Source organism: Pangasianodon hypophthalmus, chromosome 10 (assembly GCF_027358585.1).
Source record: "Pangasianodon hypophthalmus isolate fPanHyp1 chromosome 10, fPanHyp1.pri, whole genome shotgun sequence".
NCBI lineage: Eukaryota > Metazoa > Chordata > Actinopteri > Siluriformes > Pangasiidae > Pangasianodon > Pangasianodon hypophthalmus.
In genome coordinates this window covers 22,233,538-22,257,311 of record NC_069719.1, presented here as the reverse complement: position 1 = coordinate 22,257,311, position 23,774 = coordinate 22,233,538, and the positions used below count along the sequence as shown (strand labels likewise).

General features: G+C 40.9%; 1 protein-coding gene across 14 annotated transcripts in view; it reads left to right on the top strand.

The window, feature by feature from the left end:
• Window positions 1-23,774, top strand: part of mdga2a (MAM domain containing glycosylphosphatidylinositol anchor 2a) — a 308,605-nt gene that overhangs the window by 102,777 nt on the left and 182,054 nt on the right. For all 14 annotated transcript variants that reach the window (XM_053237458.1, XM_053237457.1, XM_053237455.1 and 11 more), the window contains 3 exons: window positions 2,119-2,315; window positions 4,802-4,934; window positions 15,472-15,741. In XM_053237458.1, coding sequence (XP_053093433.1) covers window positions 2,119-2,315; window positions 4,802-4,934; window positions 15,472-15,741 — 600 coding nt within the window. The remainder of the gene's footprint in view (window positions 1-2,118; window positions 2,316-4,801; window positions 4,935-15,471; window positions 15,742-23,774) is intronic.

The following is a 23,774-nucleotide window of genomic DNA, read 5'->3' as shown; positions in this document are numbered from 1 at the left end:
CACATGCAAATAATGGCCAGTGGCCAGTTACATTGAAGCTACATAGAACAATAAAGAGAACACACATGAACATACTTATCAAGTTTTGTGATGATAGCTCAATGCTAGCTGTGTGAAATGGCTGCTAAAATTTGACTGGCTGAAGACGGCCATGTTTTTGGAGTAATTCAATGATGAATAAAAATCAAGTTACGGTATAACAGTTCAATCCAGCACACCAATTTTCAGATCCATTGGACCTTTGATTCCTGAGAAACAGGAATCAAACATTATGACATAACTCTCCCCATTGATGACCACAGGTCAATCTTTGCAGACGTCTTCAGATCATTGTACTGAATTACAGTACAGCTGAATCCTTGAACTATATATGAATTACAGGTATTTGAGGAATCCAGCTCTGCCTCCTTAGAATTTATTGATGTATGGTGGCCATATTTTATTATTATTATTATTATTATTATTATTATTATTATTATTATTTTTTTTTTTTTTTTTACAAATCTCAACATGTTTTTTGATAATTATTGAGGGTCATGCTCTGCTGAGTAGTTTGACACCACAATTGTGAAGATAGGATGAAAATTGTAGGACAAGTCCTCAAAAGTAGGTTTTGCATATTATGCAAATTAGTAAAAATGGGTGGAGCTAAATGGTTCTTGAGGTTTTTTTTGATTGGGAGAACCCATAGAATAAGTAGCAAAAAATGAATAGTGCCCACCAAGTATATCAAATGCTATGCAAGATGGCGCCAATGTGTTTATCAGCTTGTCATCTCCCCGTAGCTGTTTGCTTGTCCTACTTCTCATCTACAGTGCAGCGCTGTTGGGCCTTGCTCAAAGGGCTCTGGCAGTGCTGGGGCTCTGATCAGTTACCCAGAGCCTTAACCATTTAACCACTATACAGATTCTGGATCCATGACAATTAATTTGTCCCTGGTTAATGTCTGATCTGTAGAAAATAAGACTTTTATTTTGAATGACTTTTTAATATCCCTTGGCTTGCACTTTATGTTTCTAACCAAAACCTGGATTACCGTTGGCGATTCTGCCCCTTTTTGTTTGTGCATACAAATTAGGGTGAAGAAGAATTTTCACTGTACTCCTTAGAGATATACTTGCTTTTGTGTCCAAGAGATATACTTGCTTTTGTGTGCACAAACATGACTTGCACCCCCCAGTTGCCAATTTCAATGAGATTGCTATGTCCTGCAGTGGGTCTGTACCCAAACCATCATTATCATTTAAATTTCATGATGATCACTCAATGTTAACCCTGCAGAATTCTGATTGGCTGATGGTGGCCATGTTTTTCAAGTACTTAGGTCAGCATCAAAAATCCACTCACAGATAGCACATAGATATTCTTTATAAAATTTCAGCTGGACTCACGGTTGCTGAGAAACAGTTATCTAACCTTAGCTCTGCCCCCTTTTTATCACCATGCCCCAATCTGTGCATGTGACCTCTGAGTGTTGTCCTATGTATGCCTTTCAAGTTCCAAATCCATCTAAGCACACAAGAGTTACAGCAGTTTGAGTAAATTAGATTCTGCCTCAGTAGAATTGATTGATGTGTGACGGCCATATTCTTTAGAAATGTCAACATGTTTTTGATAATTATTGTGGTTCACACTCTGCTGAGTAGTCTGACAGCAAATTAGTAAAGATTGGCCAAAAATCTGAGGACTCATTTGCAAAGAGCATTTTGCAAATTATTAAATTATTATGCAAATTAGCAAAAAGAATTGAAATGGGCAGAGCTACATGGTTCTTGAGGATTTTCTTTGTTTGTTTGTTTAGAATTTTGTTTGTAGGACTCATGGTTCATGAGATGGACCTAAAATAAAAACCCTGCACTATAGTGCCACCATTAGGCCGAAATTTACAGATTTATATGAATCTTTTTGCAAAATTTTACTCTCAGTGGCTTTATACATACTCAACCTGATTGCTTTCTGATTAGAAGCTATGGCAGATTAATCCTTGAAGATGGATATATAGTAATTCATAAGATTTTAGCATCTTCTGATATGTCAAATGTTTTCTGGTTGTAATTATTTTTTTAGTAGGACTTTATTTGGTGAAATAAAGTGATGAATGCATCATTTTATCTGTAGATCTGGATGACCCAGTGGTGACAGTACACCAAAGTGTGGGAGAGGCTAAGGAACAATTCTACTATGAAAGAACAGTTTTCCTCCGGTGTGCTGCCAACTCCAACCCGCCAGTGCGTTACAGCTGGAGACGTGGACATGAATTTTTGTCCCAAGGCTATGACAAGGGTGTGGAGATCTATGAACCTTTCTTCACACAGGTAAGCTTTAAAACATGTCCAAACATTAATATGGTTGTTAATATAAAGTATTATTATATTATTAATGTGCATAACTGCCTTACATCTATTGGACCATGTATGAGGACATTAAACACATTTATACAGAAATAAAAGATTTTGCAAGTTATCTAATCTAGATAATATATCTATCAGAAACTATAGAATATCATGTGATTAAAAAACATTTTCACAATAAATTTAGAATAAATAAAATAAAAGCAAACAATGAGTAGTAATGGATAGGATCATAAATCAGTTCAAGCATCTTGCATAAAAATGAAAAAATAACATTACTTCATTGACTTTATGATCAATTTATATACAGAATAGTGAACAGTATGAATGGTGTTAAAGCCAATACACACTGGATGCATCGGGTCAAAATGTTAATCTTCTTCTTCTGAAGCCATTCCTTTGTTCACTTTGATTTGTGTGTTATCATGCTGGAAGGTGAACATCCTTTTCATCTTCAGGTATGCATGCAGGTATCATATGCAGGTATCTTCTGCAGATTTTGTGCCAAAATAGATTGGTGTTTGGAGCTATCCATGGTTCCCTCTATCTTGACTACAGCCCTAGTCCCAGCTGAAGAGAGTTCATTGAACTCAAAGAACTCAAACAGACAAATCAAAGTGAACAAAGGAATGGCTTCGGAAGGGAATTTGGGTATGCACAGCTCTCTTAAGATCCTGGCACAGCATCTCAATGGGTTTGAGGCCTAGACTTTAACTTGGCCATTCCAAAACCTTGTTTTTTTTTTCTTTAGCCATTTAGATATCGGTTTGCTGATGTGCGTTGGATCATTGTCCTGTTGCATAACCCAATTTCGGCCTAGCTTAAGCTGCTGGACAGATGGGCTCACATTTGTCTCAAGAATATTCTAGTATAAAGTGGAGTTCATCATTGTCTCAATGACTGCAAGTTTCCCAGGTCCTGCAGTTGCAAAACAAACTCAAATCATAACCACTCCACCACCATGCTTGTCAGTTGGTATGGGGTGATTTTTGGTGAAATGCAGTAATTGGTTTTTGCCAAAGATGGCACTGTGCATGATAACCAAACATCTCCACCTTGGTCTTATCAGTCCAAAGGATATTGTTCCAGAACTTTTGTGGTTTGTTCAGATGCAATTTGGCAAACCTAAGACATGCTGCTACATTCTTTTTGGAGAGAAGGGCTTTTTCCTAGCCATGAAAGCCATGCTTATTCAGTCTTTTTCTGATTGTGCTATCATGAACATAAACATTTATTCTGCTTACAGAGGCCTGTAGGTCACATGATGTAGCTCCTGGGGTTTTCTTTATATCTCTGAGCATTAAATGGTCTGATCTTGGACTGAATTTGCTGGGACGCCTGGTCCTTGGAAGATTGGCAACTGTCTTGAAGGCTCTCCATTTATAAACATTCCTTCTCACTGTAGAATGGTGAATTTCAAATTATTTGGAGAAGGACGTATAACCCTTCCAAGATTGATGAACAGCAACAAATGCTTCTTTGAGGTCATGGCTCATGTCCTTTTTTCTTGGCATGATTTGGACACACACCTAGTGCTCCAGAACACCAAACTGCCAAAGGTTCTGCTTTTATAGAGGTAGTCAGACTTCTTGATGATTAACTAAGCCTGTGCATTTCATCAGAAACATTTAGCTGGCTGCTAATTACTCTCTTAATGATTGTGGAAGGGTGTACTTATTTTTTCTCACCTGGTTTCTGAATGTTGTTTTTATTTTTTGGGAAAAAATGACTACATATTGAAATATGTTGTATTTTTTTGTTGTCACCTGAGGTTATTTGTTTGTTTATAGAAGGTGGTGGACCACCCAATTGTTATTTAGTCGCGGATAAATAAAAACTTAGAATGGAAGGAGGGTGTACTTTCTTTTTCCCATGACTGTAGATAGATAGATAGATAGATAGATAGATAGATAGATAGATGGATAGATAGATAGATAACTGCTAGAAACTTTGACAAATTGCTTCTAAACTGATAATCCTCTAATTGATTTATTTCCTTTATTTCCCAGTTGTCTATTTCCTTCCCTCATGAGAGTTTTCATCCATGGTCCAAATTGTGGCTACCTGCAGGTCTTTACTTTGCTTTGCTCTTTTTTTAAGTGATCACCACTTATAAGAGAGCCAGGGGCGAAAAGCATGTCGACATCTGGAATTTTTACAGACCAGTAATTTGTCTGACAGCTTCACAAAGGCATATTTTAAAAAAGGTTTCCACTATGAAGAATTCGTCACAGAAATTGACCACTAGGTGCCATTTTAAAACACAGAATGCATTTGTATCAGCAGGTAGTCACAGGCAACATGCCTTAATGGACTCTTTCAACTATAGTCCCAAATGAGAAGCCAATGTTCATATTCATATACTTTTTAGAGAAGAGATTTTGTGTTTTTTTCCGATCCATGTTTCTCACACCCATTACTTTATATGTTTCACTTCACTCATCATGCAGGGTGAAACAAAGATCCTCAAGCTGAAAAACCTTCGCCCTCAGGACTATGCCAACTACACATGCACTGCTTCAGTACGCAGTGTCTGTGGCATTCCTGATAAGAGTGTACTCTTTCAGCTCACCAACACAACAGGTAGGGTTTCCCCTGATAAACAGACACACTGAGAAAGATACCAAGACTTCATTCAGGTTAAGTCCTCTGTTGTATGCTTAGTGTATTGCTGGGAGATTGCCTGGTTGTACAGACCATTGTGTCTATATACCCTGCAATGCACTAACCTCAAATATGTAACATGCTCTAATAATAAACTGGTTTGAGCTGAACGGGGTAAATGTTGATTTCTGCCCGTTGATTGCTGTAGAAAGCTCCTGTGCACTGCTGTTTCATCACTCCCTCACCAGTTGATTAACAATATTCTAAACTAACAACCTGCAGTATGTGGCCCACTGCACTCTTTATTAGTGAACATCACTTTCCTTTTGCTGATGACATAATTTTTCTACAATCTATTAAGGTCTGATCATAGCAAGCAATCTGTCTGTCTGTCTGTGCAATGCAATGATGGGTACAAATGATGGGCACACAATTAAGCCACAGTCTACATGAAAAATGTGTTTTATGTATGAAAGGGCCTAATGAGCTTAAGGGCCTTTCGCACCGCTTTAGTTCCAGAACTAAATTTAATTTTAAGGGCGATTTTGCGCAAACTATTTCCCAGTACCATTTAAAGGGTTTTATTCGCACCGACAGTGGGCACTAGGAAGTGACCTAAGCTGGTCGACAGCAACGTCATTTGTGCGCGGCGTTCAACAACGGAAACAAAGAAGAACAACGCAAACAACCGGAGGATGGAGAACGCTGTGATCGGAGCTGTGTTTTTGTTGTGTCTCGCGTCCATCTATCGCTGTTCTCCATACTTGCGAAATAAGTTGACACTAGAGTATGTTTACATGGCTTTTAAATCATGGCGGGTGAGGGCGTTTTCGTACGCGTTTGGCCAGTCAACGTCTACTTACATCACGGATAGTACCAGTTGTGCTGGTTAGACCCTGCTCTGGAGTAGGAGCTAATTTGGTTCTCAAAAAAAGGAGTCCGGTACTAAAATCGCACCCAGTTCCGGAGGTGCGAAAACGCCAAAAAGTGGGTAGTTTCACAATTAGTTCAGGTACTATGAAAAGGTTCCCACGGTGCGAAAGGCCCTTTAGAGGCACATTTTATGAACTATGGGTGCAGCACCACTCAAAAGTGCACTTGTCTTCCTCATACAGTTGAGGCCAAAAATCTACATAGTACACCTAGGCTAAAGATATTCAATCTCAGTTTTTCACAGCTCCACACATTTCATATTACCATACATTTCTTTCAGAAAGTCAAGTAAGGCATCTGCTTTGTTTCCTATGAGAGGTAATTTTAAAACAATTGATAAGAGACAGATTTATTTCAGCTTTAATTCACAATATCAAAATTCCTGTGGGTCAAAGGTTTACATGCACCAAGTTGACTTCTCCCTGAACATCTGGGAGATCCCAGAAATTGATGTAATGAATTTTGGAAGCTTCTAATAGGCCAATTGTCATAATTAGTAGTTAATTAGGAGTGTACCTGTGGCTGTATTTGAAGCCAGTGAAGTTATGAGGTAAAAGTTATGAGGTAAAAATAACAAGCAGATACCCTAATTGAATTAACACAGGAAATGTATTGTAAAATGAAATGTGTCTAGCCTTTAGCCTCAACTATACATACATTCATCATCCACTCTATAAAGAAACACCTGTACACCTGCACATTCATGCAATTATCTAATCAGCCAGTCATGACAGCAGCACAATGCATAAAATCATGCACATACCAAATCAAACATCAGAAAGGGGAAAAATGTTATCTCAGTGATTTTGACCATATCATAATTTGAAAACTTGCACCCACATAATATCAGCAGTTTCTGAAATACACAAACCAGCTCATCTGCCACCAACAAACATGTCAAGATCGAAGTTACTGAGATCACATTTTCCCCCTTATTGATGTAATGAAGAATGAAATTATGAAGCTCTAACCTGTATCTGCATGATTTTATGCATTGCCCTGCTGCCACATGATTGGAAAAAAAATCATGAAAGTACAGGTGAACCTAATAAAGTAAACAGTAAATATATATATGCATTTGAGGAAGGACAACACAAAAAATGGGAAGTTGGCCAAAAAGCGTGTGGAGATTAGGAAGATGTCATCGAAGTGTAGACTTTCAGCTTTATTTTAAGAGGTTCCACAAAATATGGCATTTACCATTTAGGAATTACAGCCATTTTCAACAAAGTACCTCCATTTCCAGGGGCTCAAAGGTATTTGGACAAAGTGACATAATTGTAAATATAACCATAATTTTAATACTTGGATGAAAATCCTTTGCAGTCAATGATTGCCTGAAGTCTGGAGCCCATGTTCTCAAAACTCAAATTCTGAGTTTCCTCCCTGGAGAAGCTTTGCCAGGCCTTCACTGCAGCCACCTTCAGTTGCTGCTTGTTTGTGGGGTCTTTCTGCCTTCCATTAGCAGCCATACATGCCCATGCCATAACACTGCCTCCACCATGTTTGACACAAGATGTGGTATACTTTGGATCATGAGCTGTCCCTTTCTTTCGCCATAATTTTCTCTTCCCATCATTCTGATACAAGTTAATCTTGGTTTCATCAGTCCAAAGAATCTTATTCCAGAACATGGGAGGCTTTTTTAGATGTTTTCTGGCAAAGTCTAATCTGGCATTCCTGTTCTTGAATGTTACCAGTGGTTTGCACCTTGTTGTAAACCCTCTGTATTTACATTCATGAAGGCATCTGTTGATTATAGATTTGGACAATGAAACACCTACCTTCTCCAGAGTATTCTTGACTTCTGTTGATATTGTGAAGGGGTTTTTCTTCACTTTACTTGTCTTCCATGGTCTTCCAGGCCTTTCGATGTTTTTGAGCTCACCAGTGCTTTCTTTCTTTTTAAGAATGTACCCAACTGTTGATTTGGCCACAGCTAAGGTTTTTGCTATCTCTCTTATAGATTTATGTTGATTTTTCAGCCTAATGATGGCCTCATTCACTTGCATTGAGATCTCCTTGGACTTCATATTGGTAGCTCCAGTCAAACAGCTGCCAAATGCCAACTCAATACCTGATATCAACTCCAGACCTTTTATCTGCTTCATTTGTCTTGAAGTAATGAGGGAATGGACCACACCTGGTCAATTAATTCTTGTCAGTCAATTGTCCAAATACCTTTGAGCCTCTGAAAATGGAAGTACTTTGCTTAAAATGGCTGTAATTCCTAAATGGTAAATGGCATATTTTTGTGGAACCTCTTAAAATAAGGCTGAAAGTCTACACTTCGATCACATCTTGATTGTTTTATTTCAAATCCATTGTGGTGGTGTATAAAGGCAAAATCACAAAAACGCCGTCATTGTCCAAATACCTCCGGACCTGACTGTATGTAACCATGGTTCTCTGACTGAGTGGGAAACCACCAGGGTGGTTTTCTTTAGAACTAGTAGTGTATACCCATGCATTACACCTGCTTTACCTTAATTCGAAATAAAATTAAATCAAAATAAATTGTAAATATGTGAATTTATCCCTAATGAGCAAGCCAGAGGCGACAGTGGCAAGGAAAAACTCCTTGAGACAATGTGAGGAAGAGACCTTGAGAGGAACCAGACTCGATAGGGAGCCCATCCTCATCTGAGTGATAACGGATAGTGCAATTATAAATAAATCCCTTCTATAACTGTGTACTACATGGACAAATGGTGCAATTGTGCAACCAGTAAATTGATTACAGTTTTCACATGAAGTCCAGTTTGTTGAACCTATCTACTGTCCATTGATGGAGGCCTAAGTGCAAAATTGCTTGTGGCAACCGCAGCCCCAAAGCCACCACAACAATTACAGTCCCAAGCCATCACAGTACAACTCCCCATATGAGATCCCCAGGCCATCTCCACGGCCCCCATGTGGCACCATCCCCAGCAATCCCAATGATCTTCAGGCCATCCATGTGGGGCCACCCCCAGCAGCACCGAGCGATCTCAACCGATGAGAACTCCAACCAGAAGTAGGGCATCAGCATGGATCAGACAGGTCCAGAGAAGCACACTCTCGACAGAAGTGGGCCTCAAGCACAGTGAATGAGATGCAGCCACTGATAGCACATCAGGCTTTGTCTTTCTATGCAAGGCAGCTTTGCTAGGCTCCTTCAAGATCTGTACATCATTGCGCTGTTGCACTACGGCTAACAGCTCTTGCATGTGGCCCATGCTCACTGCCAGCTCCTCGTTATTCCTCTATGCATTAATGGTACTTGCCCATCCTTTTCCAAGAAACTGATCAGCCAAGACTTCTGCCTGTTTCTATTGTCACTGCAATGCGGTGAAGGAGTTTCACTGAGTGAGGCAAGCAGTAGATATGGCTGTAAAGTAAGGTAAGGACCTTACTTTACAGCCATATCTACTGCTTGCCTCACTCAGTGCTGCGGCAGCTCAGCTTCAGAGGAAGGTGATGAATAGCCAACAGTATTTCCATAGCCTGCATGGCCCGCTTTATGCTTCAGATAGTGCAGGGCCTTGTAAGTGCCTAAGATTCTCAGATTCTATTAATTATGTCCTTTGACAGCATCCATCAGGGCTTAGCAGAATAAACAGGTTGCCATTCTGCCCTGAAATACACAAGAAGTTGGGAAAGGTGATGAAGTCTAAACAATTTACACAAGTTACACAAATGTAGCAGGATAACCAAGCGGAGTCAGGGTCACAAGGTGAAAAATTTGGTAACAGTTATATGGTTGTAATACAGCCCGTATTAGCAACGGTTGTACTCTCCTGAGTACTCATGTAGCAAGACCTCAGACCTTATTTTGCTGTTCACATTCCATTTCACAAATATATATTTGATTTTCAGTTACAGATGCAGTTTTCAGTGGTTTTCAAATTGTGTAAGTTCTGTGTCAGGAGTAATGAGATGGATTCAAGTGCGAGTTCAAGTGAAGCTTTATTAAGTAAAGTGGTGTAAACTGGAACAAACTGGGTTACTGTGGACGGGAAGTCGTGGGTGCGGTGAAGGCAGGCTTCTTCGGTAGCGCTCGGCTGCACCGAAAGATAAACAGTCCAATAATCCAAAGACAACGATCTGACAAAGACAAGACAAACACTGAAGCTTAAATAGACCAGTAAATGAGTAGCAGCTGAAACTAGTGAACTAATCAACGGTAGTACACAGAATGGCCAGAAGAGGCCGATGAACCCATGAACCGTGACAGTACCCCTCCTCCTAGGAGCGCCTCTCGCCTCAAGGGCGCGGATTAATAGGAGAGTGAAAAACGGGTTTCAATTTGGATATGTGAAAAACGGGATGGATTCTCCTGTATGCTGGAGGAAATTTGAGGCGGACTGCCACTGGGCTAAGAATCTTAGTGACAGTGAACGGGCCAATGAATTTAGGAGCCAACTTACTAGACATGGAGTGGAGCGGAATATTCTTGCTAGAAAGCCACACTTTTTGACCGATGACGTAGACAGGAGGCTTCGACCGGTGGCGATCAGCCTGAGCCTTGGTGCGCGCACCCACCCGGAGAAGTGTCCGACGAACAGACTTTGGATTCCAGACTCGGAAAAATGGGTGGCTGGTACCCTATGCTACACTCAAATGGAGAGAGGCCCATGGACGACACTGGTAATGAATTGTGTGCGTACTCCACCCAAGAGAGTTGTTGACTCCAAGAGGATGGGTTCTGCGAAACCAAACATCGCAACACCCGCTCAAGATCTTGGTTGGCCCGCTCAGTCTGCCCGTTGCTCCGAGGATGGAACCCAGAAGAAAGGCTAACACTCGTCCCCAGTAGCCGACAAAATTCTCTCCAAAATTTGGAAACAAACTGGGGACCCCTGTCAGAAACCACATCCGTCGGGTGGCCATGAATGTGAAAGACGTGATCAATGACAGTAACCGCGGTCTCCCTGGCTGAAGGTAATTTGGGCAGGGGAATAAAATGAGCCGCCTTCGAGAACCGGTCCACCACGGTCAAAACAACCATGTTAGCTTGGGACGGAGGTAGGGCAGAAACGTCTAGTGCTATGGGACCAGGGCCTCAAAGGGACAGACAACGGTTGAAGGAGACCCTCCGGGGGACGATTGGAAGTCTTGCAACTAGCACAGACCGAGCAGGCCAAAACAAAATCCCGAATGTCACGAGCCATCAATGGCCACCAGAACCGTTGTTTGACCAAAAAGTGGTACGATTAATCCCTGGATGACAAGCGACCTTAGAACAGTGGCCCCAGTGGATGACGTCTGACCTTAAACCCACCGGCACAAATAATCGACCCGGTGGGCATCCGGACGGAGGCGTTACCCCTTGTAAGGCCGTGCGGACCTTAGACTCAATCTCCCAAATAATAGTGGAGACAACAAGTCTCTCGGGTAAAATAAACTCGGGAGTGGTCTGCCGATCGGAACAATCGAAACAAGGCATCGGGCTTGATGTTTTTGGAGCCTGGGCGGTACGAGATGGAAAAAACGAAGCGACCGAAAAAGAGCCCACCGAGCCTGCCTGGAATTGAGACGTTTAGCTGACCTGATGTATTCAAGGTTCTTGTGATCAGTCCAGAAGATAAAAGGCACCCCCGAGCCTTCCAACCAATGACGCCACTCCTCCAAGGCTAACTTAATCACCAACAACTCTCTATTACCAATGTCATAGTTCTGTTCGGCAAGGGACAAACGATGAGAAAAAAATGCGCAAGGATGCACCTTATCGTCCGCAGAGGAACGTTGGGATAGAACCGCACCAACCCCCGCCTCTGAAGCGTCGACCTCCACCACAAACCGATGTGAAGGATCAGGGGCAATGAGAATAGGAGCTGACACAAAGTGGCTCTTGAGGTTGGTAAATGCAGCATGAGCTGCACTAGACCACCTGAACGCAGTCTTGGTGGAGGTCAAGGCAGTCAGAGGGGCGGCTAGTTGACTGAAGTTGACTGCGAATAAAACGCCGGTAAAAATTGGCGAATCCCAGAAACCTCTGCAGGGCCTTGCGGGAGTCAGGGGAGTCACGCACCCCTTCGGACAAAACGATGAACTCTAAAAACGGGACTGACTGTGCATGACAAAAAGCCCATTCTCCAGCAGCCTCAGGAGCACTCGCCTGACGAAGAGGAACGACAGATGAGCCCGGCTGCCAAAGAATCAGAAATATATTTCTCCATGGCCTCCCTCTCTGGGGCAGAGAGCGAGTAAAGCTTGCCTTTAGGCGGAGACTTACCTGGCAATAAATCTATAGCACAGTCATAGGGACAGTGTGGAGGGAGAGAAGCAACTTGAGACATACTGAACACTTCCCTCAGGTCCCTGTACTCTTTAGGCACGTTTGACAGATCCACCAGCTCCTTCTGGAAAACAGAACTAGATACAGACGAACAAGCAGACACAAGACAAACAGCATGACAATGTTCACTCCAAGAAAAAACAGTATTGGAGTGCCAGTCAATGTGGGGATTATGGAGTGTGAGCCAGGGGTGACCAAGGACAACTGGAGTGAGCGGAGAGTCAATTAGTAGGAAGAGAGTTAACAAACTGGAAGTGTGAGTGATAGAGAGAGTTAGGCCATTGAGAGCGCTGACAGAAATAGGCCGGGTAAGAACCGACACTGGAAGGTGAAGTTGATGAGCAACTGATAATCCATGAAATTACCTTCAGCTCCAGAGTCCACGAGGGCTTGACAGGAACGAAGAGTGTAAGCCCATTGCAGCCGAACCGGGAGGAGAGTGGTGGAAGAGGTTTTACCCACAGACATGCCACCCGACAGTAACCTCCTATCTACTGCCAGGCATTGGCTTTTACGGGACAGACAGAGGCAAATTGTCCTGCCACTCCACAGTACAAACATAAACCTCTTGACTGACGACGATCCTTCTCCTCCCGGGATAACCGAGCTCTGCCCACCTGCATGTGTTCCGGATCGTGTGCTGGGATGACCGCATCACTGGAGAAAGGAGCTAGGAGATCCGTAGAAACCGGAACCACGCGTCGTAACACCCGTTGTTCTTGCTGCTGTAAGCGCGCGTCCACCCGAATAGCAAGAGCAATAAGCCCATCCAGGGTCGTTGGGAGTTCCAGCATAAAGACCTCCTTCTGAATGCGGTCCGCCAGCCCATGCAGGAACATATCCCACTGCGCTTCCTCGTTCCAATTGCACTCAGCCGCCAGGGTGCGGAATTCAATGGAATAATCCGAGACAGAGAGAGCGCCTTGGCGTAAATCGGCCAGCATCCGAGCCGCTTCATGTCCCATCACAGCACGGTCAAAAACTCTCTTCATCTCCTCCATGAGTGCTTGGAACGAGGAACAGCACGGATGTTGGTTCTCCCACACCGCTGTCCCCCACAAAGCTGCCTTCCCAGTCAGCAACGTCAACACCAGAGCCACCTTAGACTGCTCGGTAGGAAAAGTCTGGGGTTGGAGAGAGAAAAACAATGAGCACCTGGTTAAAAAGGCTCGGCAGAGCCGCGGCTCACCAGAGTATGAGGCGGGAGGTGGTAGGCGCGGCTCGTGTTGTGTTGTGAGCAGTGATTGAGGGGGCGACCGCTGGGGAGCTGGCGCAGTGGGTGATGTCGCCGGCTCGGTTCTGAGATGTTGAAACTGGGCAGTAAGCTCGGATACCTGCGCTACCAAGGCTTACACCGCACGACCTGTAGCGACCATCTGCTCCTCTTGTCTGTCTAAAGGCGCGGCCGTGTTAGACAGAAATTCGCTGACGTCGGAGGCACTCGCTGAATCCATAGTAAAGGTCAGATTGTTCTGTCAGGAGTAATGAGATGGATTCAAGTGCGAGTTCAAGTGAAGCTTTATTAAGTAAGGTGGTGTAAACTGGAACAAACTGGGTTACTGTGGACGGGAAGTTGTGGGTGCGGTGAAGGCAGGCTTCCTCGGTAGCGCTCGGCTGCACCAAAAGATAAACAGTCCAATAATCCAAATTGAATGATAATAATCCACCAGAGAGCGGGGAACCAGGAAACGGAGCTAACCACAGGTGCTGCACAGAACACAGACATGAGACAACGATCTGACAAAGACAAGACAAACACTGAAGCTTAAATAGACCAGTAAATGAGTAGCAGCTGAAACTAGTGAACTAATCAACGGTAGTACACAGAACGGCCAGAAGAGGCCGATGAACCCATGAACCATGACATTCTGAGCCTTGTTAGCTCCTGTTAATCCTGAAGTAGAACCAACTGGAACATCAGTCATATTATTGGCCTCCACACTGTTTTCTTATTCTGACATTTAAGCTTTTATAATAATAATAATAATAATAATAATAATAATTTATATTGTGCCTTTCTTACACACAAGGTTACTTTATCAAACAAACAAACCTACAAATAGAGTCTGCCAAAAGTAGCCATGGCCTAATTTCATTGGCATAGCTGCTCACAGTCCCACTGAAGGCCTGTGGTGGTATGACCCACACAGTCCGCACTGCAGCAGCAGCACCAGGCTCTGAAAGCCATACTATGGTGCCGCAGAGCTGCGCAAGTGCCACACAAAGTGAGCGCAGACGCACTGCTAAACATAGCTCCGAGCAGCCCCATGTCCACTCAGAACAACACCAAACTCCCTGCCATTGATGCAAGTAGCAGGAATGCTGAAAGTGATCAAAGTCCACAGGCTTGGATTAAATCCGCCACTCAAAATTGTGTCAAGAGCTCCGTCAGCCAACCTGCAGACAAATTCAACCAGTGACTAAAATGTTAAGACAGATGCCAAAGCAAAACATCAAAAATACAAACTTAAGACAAACTGAAAAAGAAAGCAAAAATAGAAAACGAAAATAAAAAGAAGAAAAAGCTGGAAAACAACCTGATATTTTTAGCTGTTAGAAATTCAGTGATGCACACTAACAAATGTTGGCAGTCATATTAGCACTACTTCATTGAACTACCTTTTTGTGCCCTGATGTACAGAAGGATACAAATGCCTGAGGCCACATCTGAGAAAAAATTAATTTAATCAATTATCCAAACTCAAAAAAGCATCATATTTTGTATTTCATATCTATTTAGCTAGTTGGAAAATCCTCATATGAATTGAAATATATCAGAATAAAATACTTATCCACATTTTTCTGTAAATGATATGACATATTTCATTCAAATCGTAACTATAGTAAATAGCAGATATTTCATTCTACCATCTCTTTATATAATTTGTCACCTATTAATGACTACTACCTCGTTTCAGAATTGTGTGCACAGTTTCCCAGTAACTAGAACTCATTTGTGTTTACCTTAGCCATTCATGAAAAATTCTAAACATGCTGAATTCACTTTCATGTCTCTTTATTCACTACTTTTAAAACAGTGCTATGCCTCTAAGCGCAAATAGATACCCGTGTTGTGAGACCAAGCAAACTGCAAATACAGGTGGATCATTTTAAAAATCTGCTCTGGAAGAAAAGTCCTAAACACTACTGTTTAGTAAAGACAAAAATTGACTCAAAATATAATTTTCTATGTAATGCAAAGAAGCAGATATAAACATAAGCATGTAGACAAGTATAATTGATTCCAGCCAGTGCATATTGGACCAATTGTGACGTAATGTTCTGTGCTTGTTTTCTAACTAGCATCTCCAAGTATTAAGCTGCTAGTGGAGGATCCCATAGTGGCCAACCCAGGACAGACAGTAACACTTGTATGCATAAGCACAGGAGGAGAACCTATGCCAGTCCTGACATGGGTACGACATAGTGAGACACTCCCACAAAATAGCCTTCTGAATGGCGGCACTCTTACTATACCTGCCATCATCACAGAAGATACAGGCATCTACAGTTGTGTTGCTAGCAACAATGTGGGAAACTCAGCCAAGAAATCCACCAGCATCATTGTGAGAGGTATGTGCCCATGATTTCTATCCATGGAATTTTAAAATACTCATGTCATTCAAAATTTGTCATTCTGCAATATCAGAATTTCTGCAGTGTAAGTATAACCTTTAAATATTATTTGTGAATATGATTATCAGAGAAATTAAATGAAGAACACAAAGTTTCATGGTAGAAACATTATATTTAGTTTTGCTCCAATCTTATTATTCACATGCAGAGGTTCAGTGAATTAAACTCTCTCAGAAACTGTTAGGACTGAGCCTATATAATGCGTATTGCACAGAAAAGTCCATAACATTATAGTAAATTAAAATTAGTTCATATTAAATGTTTATTAAATCACATTAAACTACCAAAAATTAATGGAAAAAAAACTTCAGGAACTCATGACCTGACTTTCATATTACAGCACTGATGAACAATGGTGGAAAGAGTACTGAAAAAGCATACTCAAGTAAAAGTACTATTACTTCCCAAAAAATGTAGTGCGAGTAGAGTAAAAGTACCTGTCCTAAATACTAGCCAAAGTACGAGTAAAAAGTAGCCCTTTTAAAAGTACTCAAGAGTAATGAGTAGTGAGTATTATGCTGTGAATGTTATTCCACATTATACCCTGCAAATTAAAAGTGTAGCTTACAGTGTCATTCTCTTTTATGGATGTTTCACAGTTTAAAAAAAAAATTATATATAATATTTCTCCAACAGTTTTATTTTTGACTGCTAGCACTGAAAATCCAGGCATGTAATAAAAGCAACCAATAATCAGGTAACATTTATGAAAACCATTCTGTAGAGGTCTTCTTGCAGGTTAATAAAGGTTGCAAAGCATTGTACATTAACAATTTAACATAAAAAGATGAGCCTGTAGCACAAATTAGAAAATTACACTGAAGTGAATATAACATGCATTAACTGACAAGTCTCTGAACATGAAGGCAGGCTTGCAGCGATTTTAGCGCAGGGGTCAACAACAAGCCTATATTTTGAATTTGCTGTTCAGTTTTACAATGAGTTGATTCTCAAAATTTATACTGTCCAGCCTTGCTCGTTTAGGTGTAAACAGCTGCCCAGCACAACTAAAAAGGCGCTCACATGCTGCAGAGGCAGGCAAGGGTGTGTTCAGTTTGAGGCTTAGCTTTTTCACCAAAGGAATTCAGATGCAGTTGGGGATGGAACAGTCTTAATGGAAGAAAAGAAGTCATCCTCGTCAGAGGCATCACGTTGTGATTCGTTTTGCTGGGTGCCCTCAATGGCATCAAGATAATGCAGGATGTAATCCATACCTTCCATACACACAAACATTAATAATAATTGTGGATAATGCTGATAGACAAACTATGGCATGTTTACTAGTGTGTTATGGACCAACTATTGGGGTTGTCATGGATAGTTTAGAAATTAAATAAAACCGTTCACTTGCTACATAAGCCCTGCTGCATTTACTACCCTATAACCCCTCAATACCCTTGTCTTTTCTAACACTGTTCCACAGTCTGACTGTGCTACAGCAGGCAAGTAAATAAATATTGAACCAATAGCTTAACTCCACACAAACCCATACACAGTAGTGGAGCAGTTACAAGTGGGATAAGCAAAATGTACCCATGACTCCTGACATCAAAAAACAAAATGCTGCATGTTCTCACTCTTTAACAGAAATTGGCATAATATCCATTTCATCAGATAATCCGTATTCATGTACAAAATATTAGGAACATCTTACCTGCTTTTATGATGTGGGCCTTGTCTGTCCATGACGTTTTGAATTTTGGAAGAAGAATTGCAGCACTGATGAGTTCCGGATCTTCCATAAACTCCCCAAAGCGCTTTTGTAGACCCTGCTGGAGAGCATGAATAAGGGGAAGACATACCTTGACTGAAGCCTCCATCTTTTTCAGCTTGGAATCAAGAAGGTAGATGGTGGGAAGCAGCCACCCCATCTGAGTGTTTGTTTCAGACTGAAGGATGAAGCAAGTACTCCAATTAGAACAATGTGAGATTGAGCAAACAGACTTACATTTTCATTTTGAATGCTGCACATACATTCCGAAGGGATGCTTCTCCCTGTTCCTTTACGATCTGCATTACCCTCTCTGCAGCATTGTACACCGAATTGTGTGGTTGGGCTGAATGAACTGCAGCTTACATTCTTCTTGGACGATCTCAGCATTGATGGCAGACCAGCTGGTTTTATTGTATAATGCCTGGCATTTGGCAAATATTGAACGGGTAAGCTTCTTATATACCTCACTGCTGTCCTCTGCCTTGGAAGCATCCACAGTAGCCACCAAATTAAGAAGATGACATGCGCAACGCTGATACTTGGGTAGATGATACTCCAACCCACTGTTAGTGTTTAAAATAGAACATGTGTCCTGATCTTCAACTCCTTCTGCATCTTCCTCACTTTCCAGTGTCACTGCCTCTGCAAAGTCAGCACCAATCAACTCTTGCTGACTCTGTTCACCATACACCTTAAATGCTTTAATAAAATTTGATCCACTATCAGCTGTTGTTCTGACTATTTTTCCCCCCCGAGATGCCATATTCAGAGTGGATGTCATCCAGGGCCCCTGCAAGCAAATCAAACGTATGTGATCTTTTCAAGCGTCTAAAGGCAATCGAAGCAGACCTTCTTTCCAGTGTAGATTCATCGATCCAGTGTGCGGTCACACCGATGTAACTCCGTCGTCGAGCTGTCCAACAATCAGTAGTGGTACCTATAGAGCTGACTTTTGCCATTTCAGCAATGATTTTTTTTACCTTTGCGGCTGCTTCCTCGATTCTCAACTTCACAGTTGGTCTGGACATAACTGTACAGCTAGGTTGCATTGTATAGATTAGATTTTTGAATGTTGGAAATGTTCAACTATGGTTAATGGCTGAAGGCTTTCACAGACAAACTCAACTACAAGCCTGTCAATTGTGGACTGAGTAACCTGCCTGCATGACATGGAGTAGTCTTTAATCTTCATCTGTTTCACAGCTGAATCACACCACTGTTCTTCTGAGTTTTTTCTTTTGAAGACACATTCATTGTACTACTTTAATTTCGATGGATGTTTTCTCTGTAAAAAAAAGAATACACTTGAAAACTGAGTAACTCACATTTGTAACCACTGATAAAAACTTTTGCTTGCATCATTTAAAAACAAACTATAAAACTATAAAATATAAAAAAAAGTTACTCGCTATTCATGGACTACAATTTTAAATCGCCAAAAAAAAAAGTGAGAACACATTACATTAATATATGCACCTATAATAAGCCGACAGAAAGCAGGTTAATGCGTTTATATGCTGAGCGAAACCTGTGTAAGGGGCAAAAACACAGCTGTGACGATAGGTTAACGATAGGTGCACTTTGAACCCTGGCTAACAAGCTAAGGGTGTCCAGCAGTTTTTGTGCTATTTTTTGGTTGCCAAATGTTTGGTGCATCCCTAATTTACATTAGCTCATAAAACCTCTACATGAATACACTTTCCCAGAAAAATCGTGCATTTAACGCCCCCGCACTATATTGGTTGTGACTTTTATTATACCATTTAACATATTTAAGATATGATATTTAGCAGATATTCAAAACTTACCTCGATGTGTTTTTTTAAATTAGAGGAAGAACTCTTGAATGCCGATATTTCAACTGGTTTAGGCAGGCAAAGTTGACATAACATAATGACACAATTGCCCTTCTTCGTCTTCACTGCAAAAAGCTCCTTCAGGTGTGGCCAAGGATGCTGAAGTGCTGTATTTGAGCTGTTGCATGTTGAAGCATCCACCACGCTTCCTCCCTCCTCCATGATTAAACTAAATTGGCGCCAGGTGTCTCGAATTGATTCGACGGGAATCACGGGACTATTTCTACTGTAGAAATTTAGAGTGATGGTATTTTAAAATACTCAGAAATGGCGATTTACTTCTATTTAAACTGTGATAAATGAATAAATCACTGTTATCTGCAAACTGTAATTATATTTATAAAGTGTAGGTGCTAGAGTACTCATGACATGACTTCAGTTTTTTTTTCTACTGTAGGAATTAAGAGTAACAGCATTTTAAATTCACCCAAAATATTCAATTCAGTTCTATTTGTGCCACAATTTAAAGTCTGATAAAAATGAATTAACCAAATTGTTATCTGCAAACTTTATTATATTCTTAAAATATGTAGGTGCTACAGTACACATGACACTTTAATAAAATTCTAATAAAATTTATAAATCATGCATGCTTATGTAAATATTCAAATGGAGGAATGTCTTATCAAGGTAGTTTTCAAGAATCTTACAGAGTTCAATAGAATTTGATTATTTTATTTAAATTTATTTTTTTTATTTTTATTTTTTTTTTTTACTAAATAGCCACTTTGAAAAAAAATTTCTAATCAGTTTATTCTCACTGATAACAGTAAAAAAAAAAAAGTTCAGGGCATGAGTACCTACCAATGTGCTTTTCAAAAATATTATTATTAGCAGAAATTTGCTACTCCCTCATACAAAATTTGGAAAACAGCATTTAAAAAAAAAAACTTTTTTTTTTAAATGCCAGGTACTCAGGCCATGAGCACCTGGGAGGGTGCGGAGAAAGACTCTGGAGTAGACTCCAAGTAGACTTCAAGTAGACTCGGATGCACATGGTCAGCAATTATACTCAAATAGGATGTTGCATTCAAGCTATGACTGATTGGTATTAATGGGCCCAAAGTGTGCCAAGAAAACATTCCCCACACCATTACGCCATCTCCACCAGCCTGGACTGTTGACACAAGGCAGGCTTGGTCCATGGATTCATACTGTTGGCATCAAATTCTGACCCTACCTTCTGTGTGCCTCAGCAGAAATTCATCACACTAGGCTACGTTTTTCCAGTCTTCAACTGTCCAGTCTTGGTGAGCCTGTGCCCACCGCAGCCTCGCCTTTCTGTTCTTGGCTGACAGAAGTGGAACCCAATGTTGTATTCTGCTCTTGTAGCCCATCAACCTGAAGGTTTGACGTGTTGTGCATTCTGAGATGCTTTTCTGAGATTGCACTGCTGCCACATGTTTGGCTGATTAGATTGCTGCATGAATGAGTAGGTGTACAGTTGTTCCTAATAAAGTGTCCACTGAATGTATATTACAGTTTGGAGATAACAGTTTGGTTATTAATTATTATTAATTTTATTGGAGTTTAAATTGTAACACAAATAGAAAACAAATTGCTATTTGGAAGGATTTTAAAATGCCATTACTCCTAATTTCTACAGTAGAAATAAATGCAAGTCATGTCATGTAGCACCTACACATTTTAAGAATATATTATAGTTTGCAGATAATTGATTGTAGCAGAAATAGAACTGAATCACCATTTTGAGTATTTTAAAATGCCAATACTGTACATTTCTACTGTAAAAATGGATAAAAGTCATGTCATGAGTACTGCAGCACCTATACTTTATGACTATATTACAGGTTGCAGATAACAGTTTATTAATTTGTTGGCGTTTAAAATATGGCAAAAATAGAACTGACAAATATTTTGGGGGATTTTAAAAATACCATTACTCTAAAGTTCTACAGTAGAAATATATGAAAGTCATATCATGAGTATTGTAGTATGTAAACTTTATAAATATATTACAGTTTATAGATTACAGTTTGGTTTTATAATTTTCTAAATATTCTAAATTTCTACAGTAAAAATGGATATGTCATGTAATGAGTACGGCAGCACCTACCCTTTAGAACTATATTCTAGTTTGCATAGAACAGTTTAGTGGTGCTTTCTATGCAATGCAAGCATCACTATTATAATTGTGTGTACTTCTTCTAGTTTCGGCATGTCCTACTGTCAAGAAACATATCTCTAAATGTGGGGCCTTATTGGGACACTATTACTTTTCTCAGGATCCCGGCAATTTTCGGCCCATAGAAAATGAATGGGGAATAAAACACAGGTATCATAGCTCGGACGTCGTTCAGCTGATATGCTTGTGTCACATAGCCTCTCGTACATCTTAGGGACTAAACTGGCATACACATGTTGCGTTTCAGAATTTTCGCCAGAAATGTCTGGAAAATGGCATTATTCTGGCCCCATAGACAATAATGGGAAATTTTGGACCCCCTCTAACTCCCACACCGTCAGTGACACAGACTTGAATAACATTGAGTGTTCGGCTTGGTCTAAAGAATCAGGAAATCCCATTTGGGAATTGGTCCCGTGTACATGTTGTATGGAATTTGGTTTTGCAATACACACTAATGTAAAATGAATCTAGAGAACCAGACAGACAAAAAAGAGACACTGTTTAGATTTACTATCTCCATAGGAAATCTTCGGCACCTAACTAGTCCCGCATCATTTGACTCACAGACATGGATCATACCTCAAGTCACTCTGAATTCTCAGAAGGTGTGTGTGAATACTTTTTTTTTTTTTTTTGCCATTCCCAGGTATGCGTCGTGAAATTCTTGATCAAATTTCCCCATACACACTCATTGAGAAATCAGTAGCAGTACATAACAGGTCAGAAACTGAATGTAATCACCAAACTACCGCAGCCATGTCATACATCAAAACGATCAGCTCAATGAAGAGAATTGCATTATGGGGGATGACAGTACCCTTGATGCAATGTGCAGAATTTGTCACACAAAGGTCAAACAGAGAAGGGTTTTGAACAGAGAATGAATTAAGTTTCTAGGACTGTATGCTATTTCTCATGACCATGACCTGAACAAACCATCAACTTATCAATTTAACCTATGTTTCATTTAGAAGGGCTTTAAACTTTGTGTCAAATGCACCAGAGCAGAGGGAATGTGGAGGTACTGTACTGGCGTTTAAGTTTTCTCTTTGGATGGGATTCCCTCATTTTGCGTCATTGTCTGAGGGCTTTCCCAGCAGCGTGAGTTTGAGTGGTCTGGTTGCTTTTGAGCAGTGTCTCAGAAGACCAATCAGGATGATGACTGGTGTGAGGTGCGCACCCAGGGAGTCTCGTAGGCTGGTTGCTGATGGAGGAGTGCTGATGAGAGAAAAGGTGGTTCCCGGTGGTGCAAAGGCAGGACTTGGAGGCTTTGCTGGAACCAGTCTGGATATGGAGCCTTGATGCGAGCGTGATCTCCTCATTATGTTGAGGGGCGAAAACTTCTGGAGCTCTTGGTTGACAAGAACTTGCGGGAGATGTTGAAGAGAACTGAGTTGTTAATGGACAAAGACTCCCGAGTTTCTTTTGTGTCCGAGGGTTCTAACCCTTTCCAGCTGGGCTGACCCCAAACGGCTTGCTCCAATCAGCAGGATCTTGAGGCAGGGTGTAAACTGCATTCTCCTCCTCTGTCATTAATTAACATACTGGTCTCTGAGTTATGTGCATTTCTAACTTTCCACAAGATGAAGTTAGAACTTTGTTCATGAATTTTGTATCACAGTTGTAATACATTGTACTCAAAGTTACTTTATCCCAAACCTTAGGAAATTAAATAACAATCATACACATACCAAACATCACATACTGTTATTGATACACTCATTAACATTATGATACTTGTTAAATGATCAAAAGCATCATAATGAACTGGTGGCTATAGGCATGGAAAAATATAAGTCATCTCATTAAAAAGGAAACAAGCTTTTTCAAACCATGGTGCATCATTTTGAGAGTTATTATCCTTTCAGGAGATGTAAGGTAACCTGATGCATTAACCCTTTCTTGAGGCCTCCCTGGGAAGTCACCCCCTTTTGGCCTTAGGTTATCAGATTTATGGCTGAGGGTCCTTGGGTTTATCCTGTGGACCAGCAATCTAGTCTTGGCCAGTGGCCTAAATCAATAGGTTTTACAGTGTTCCTCTTGGCTGAAAGGGTTCATCTTCTGGTCAGGGATGTTCTAATGTTTGCTCTGTTGTTAGATATGCAGACGCAAGAATTAGCTTGGTTCCTCAGGGTCTGCAAGTGTGGGTCCATTGTTTTATGGTTCCTGTGGCAAACTGAGTGGAGTTCATTGGTAACATTTGGTCCAGGCTTCTGTGATTTTGTTGCTGCCTGTTTACTTAAAGTCCTAC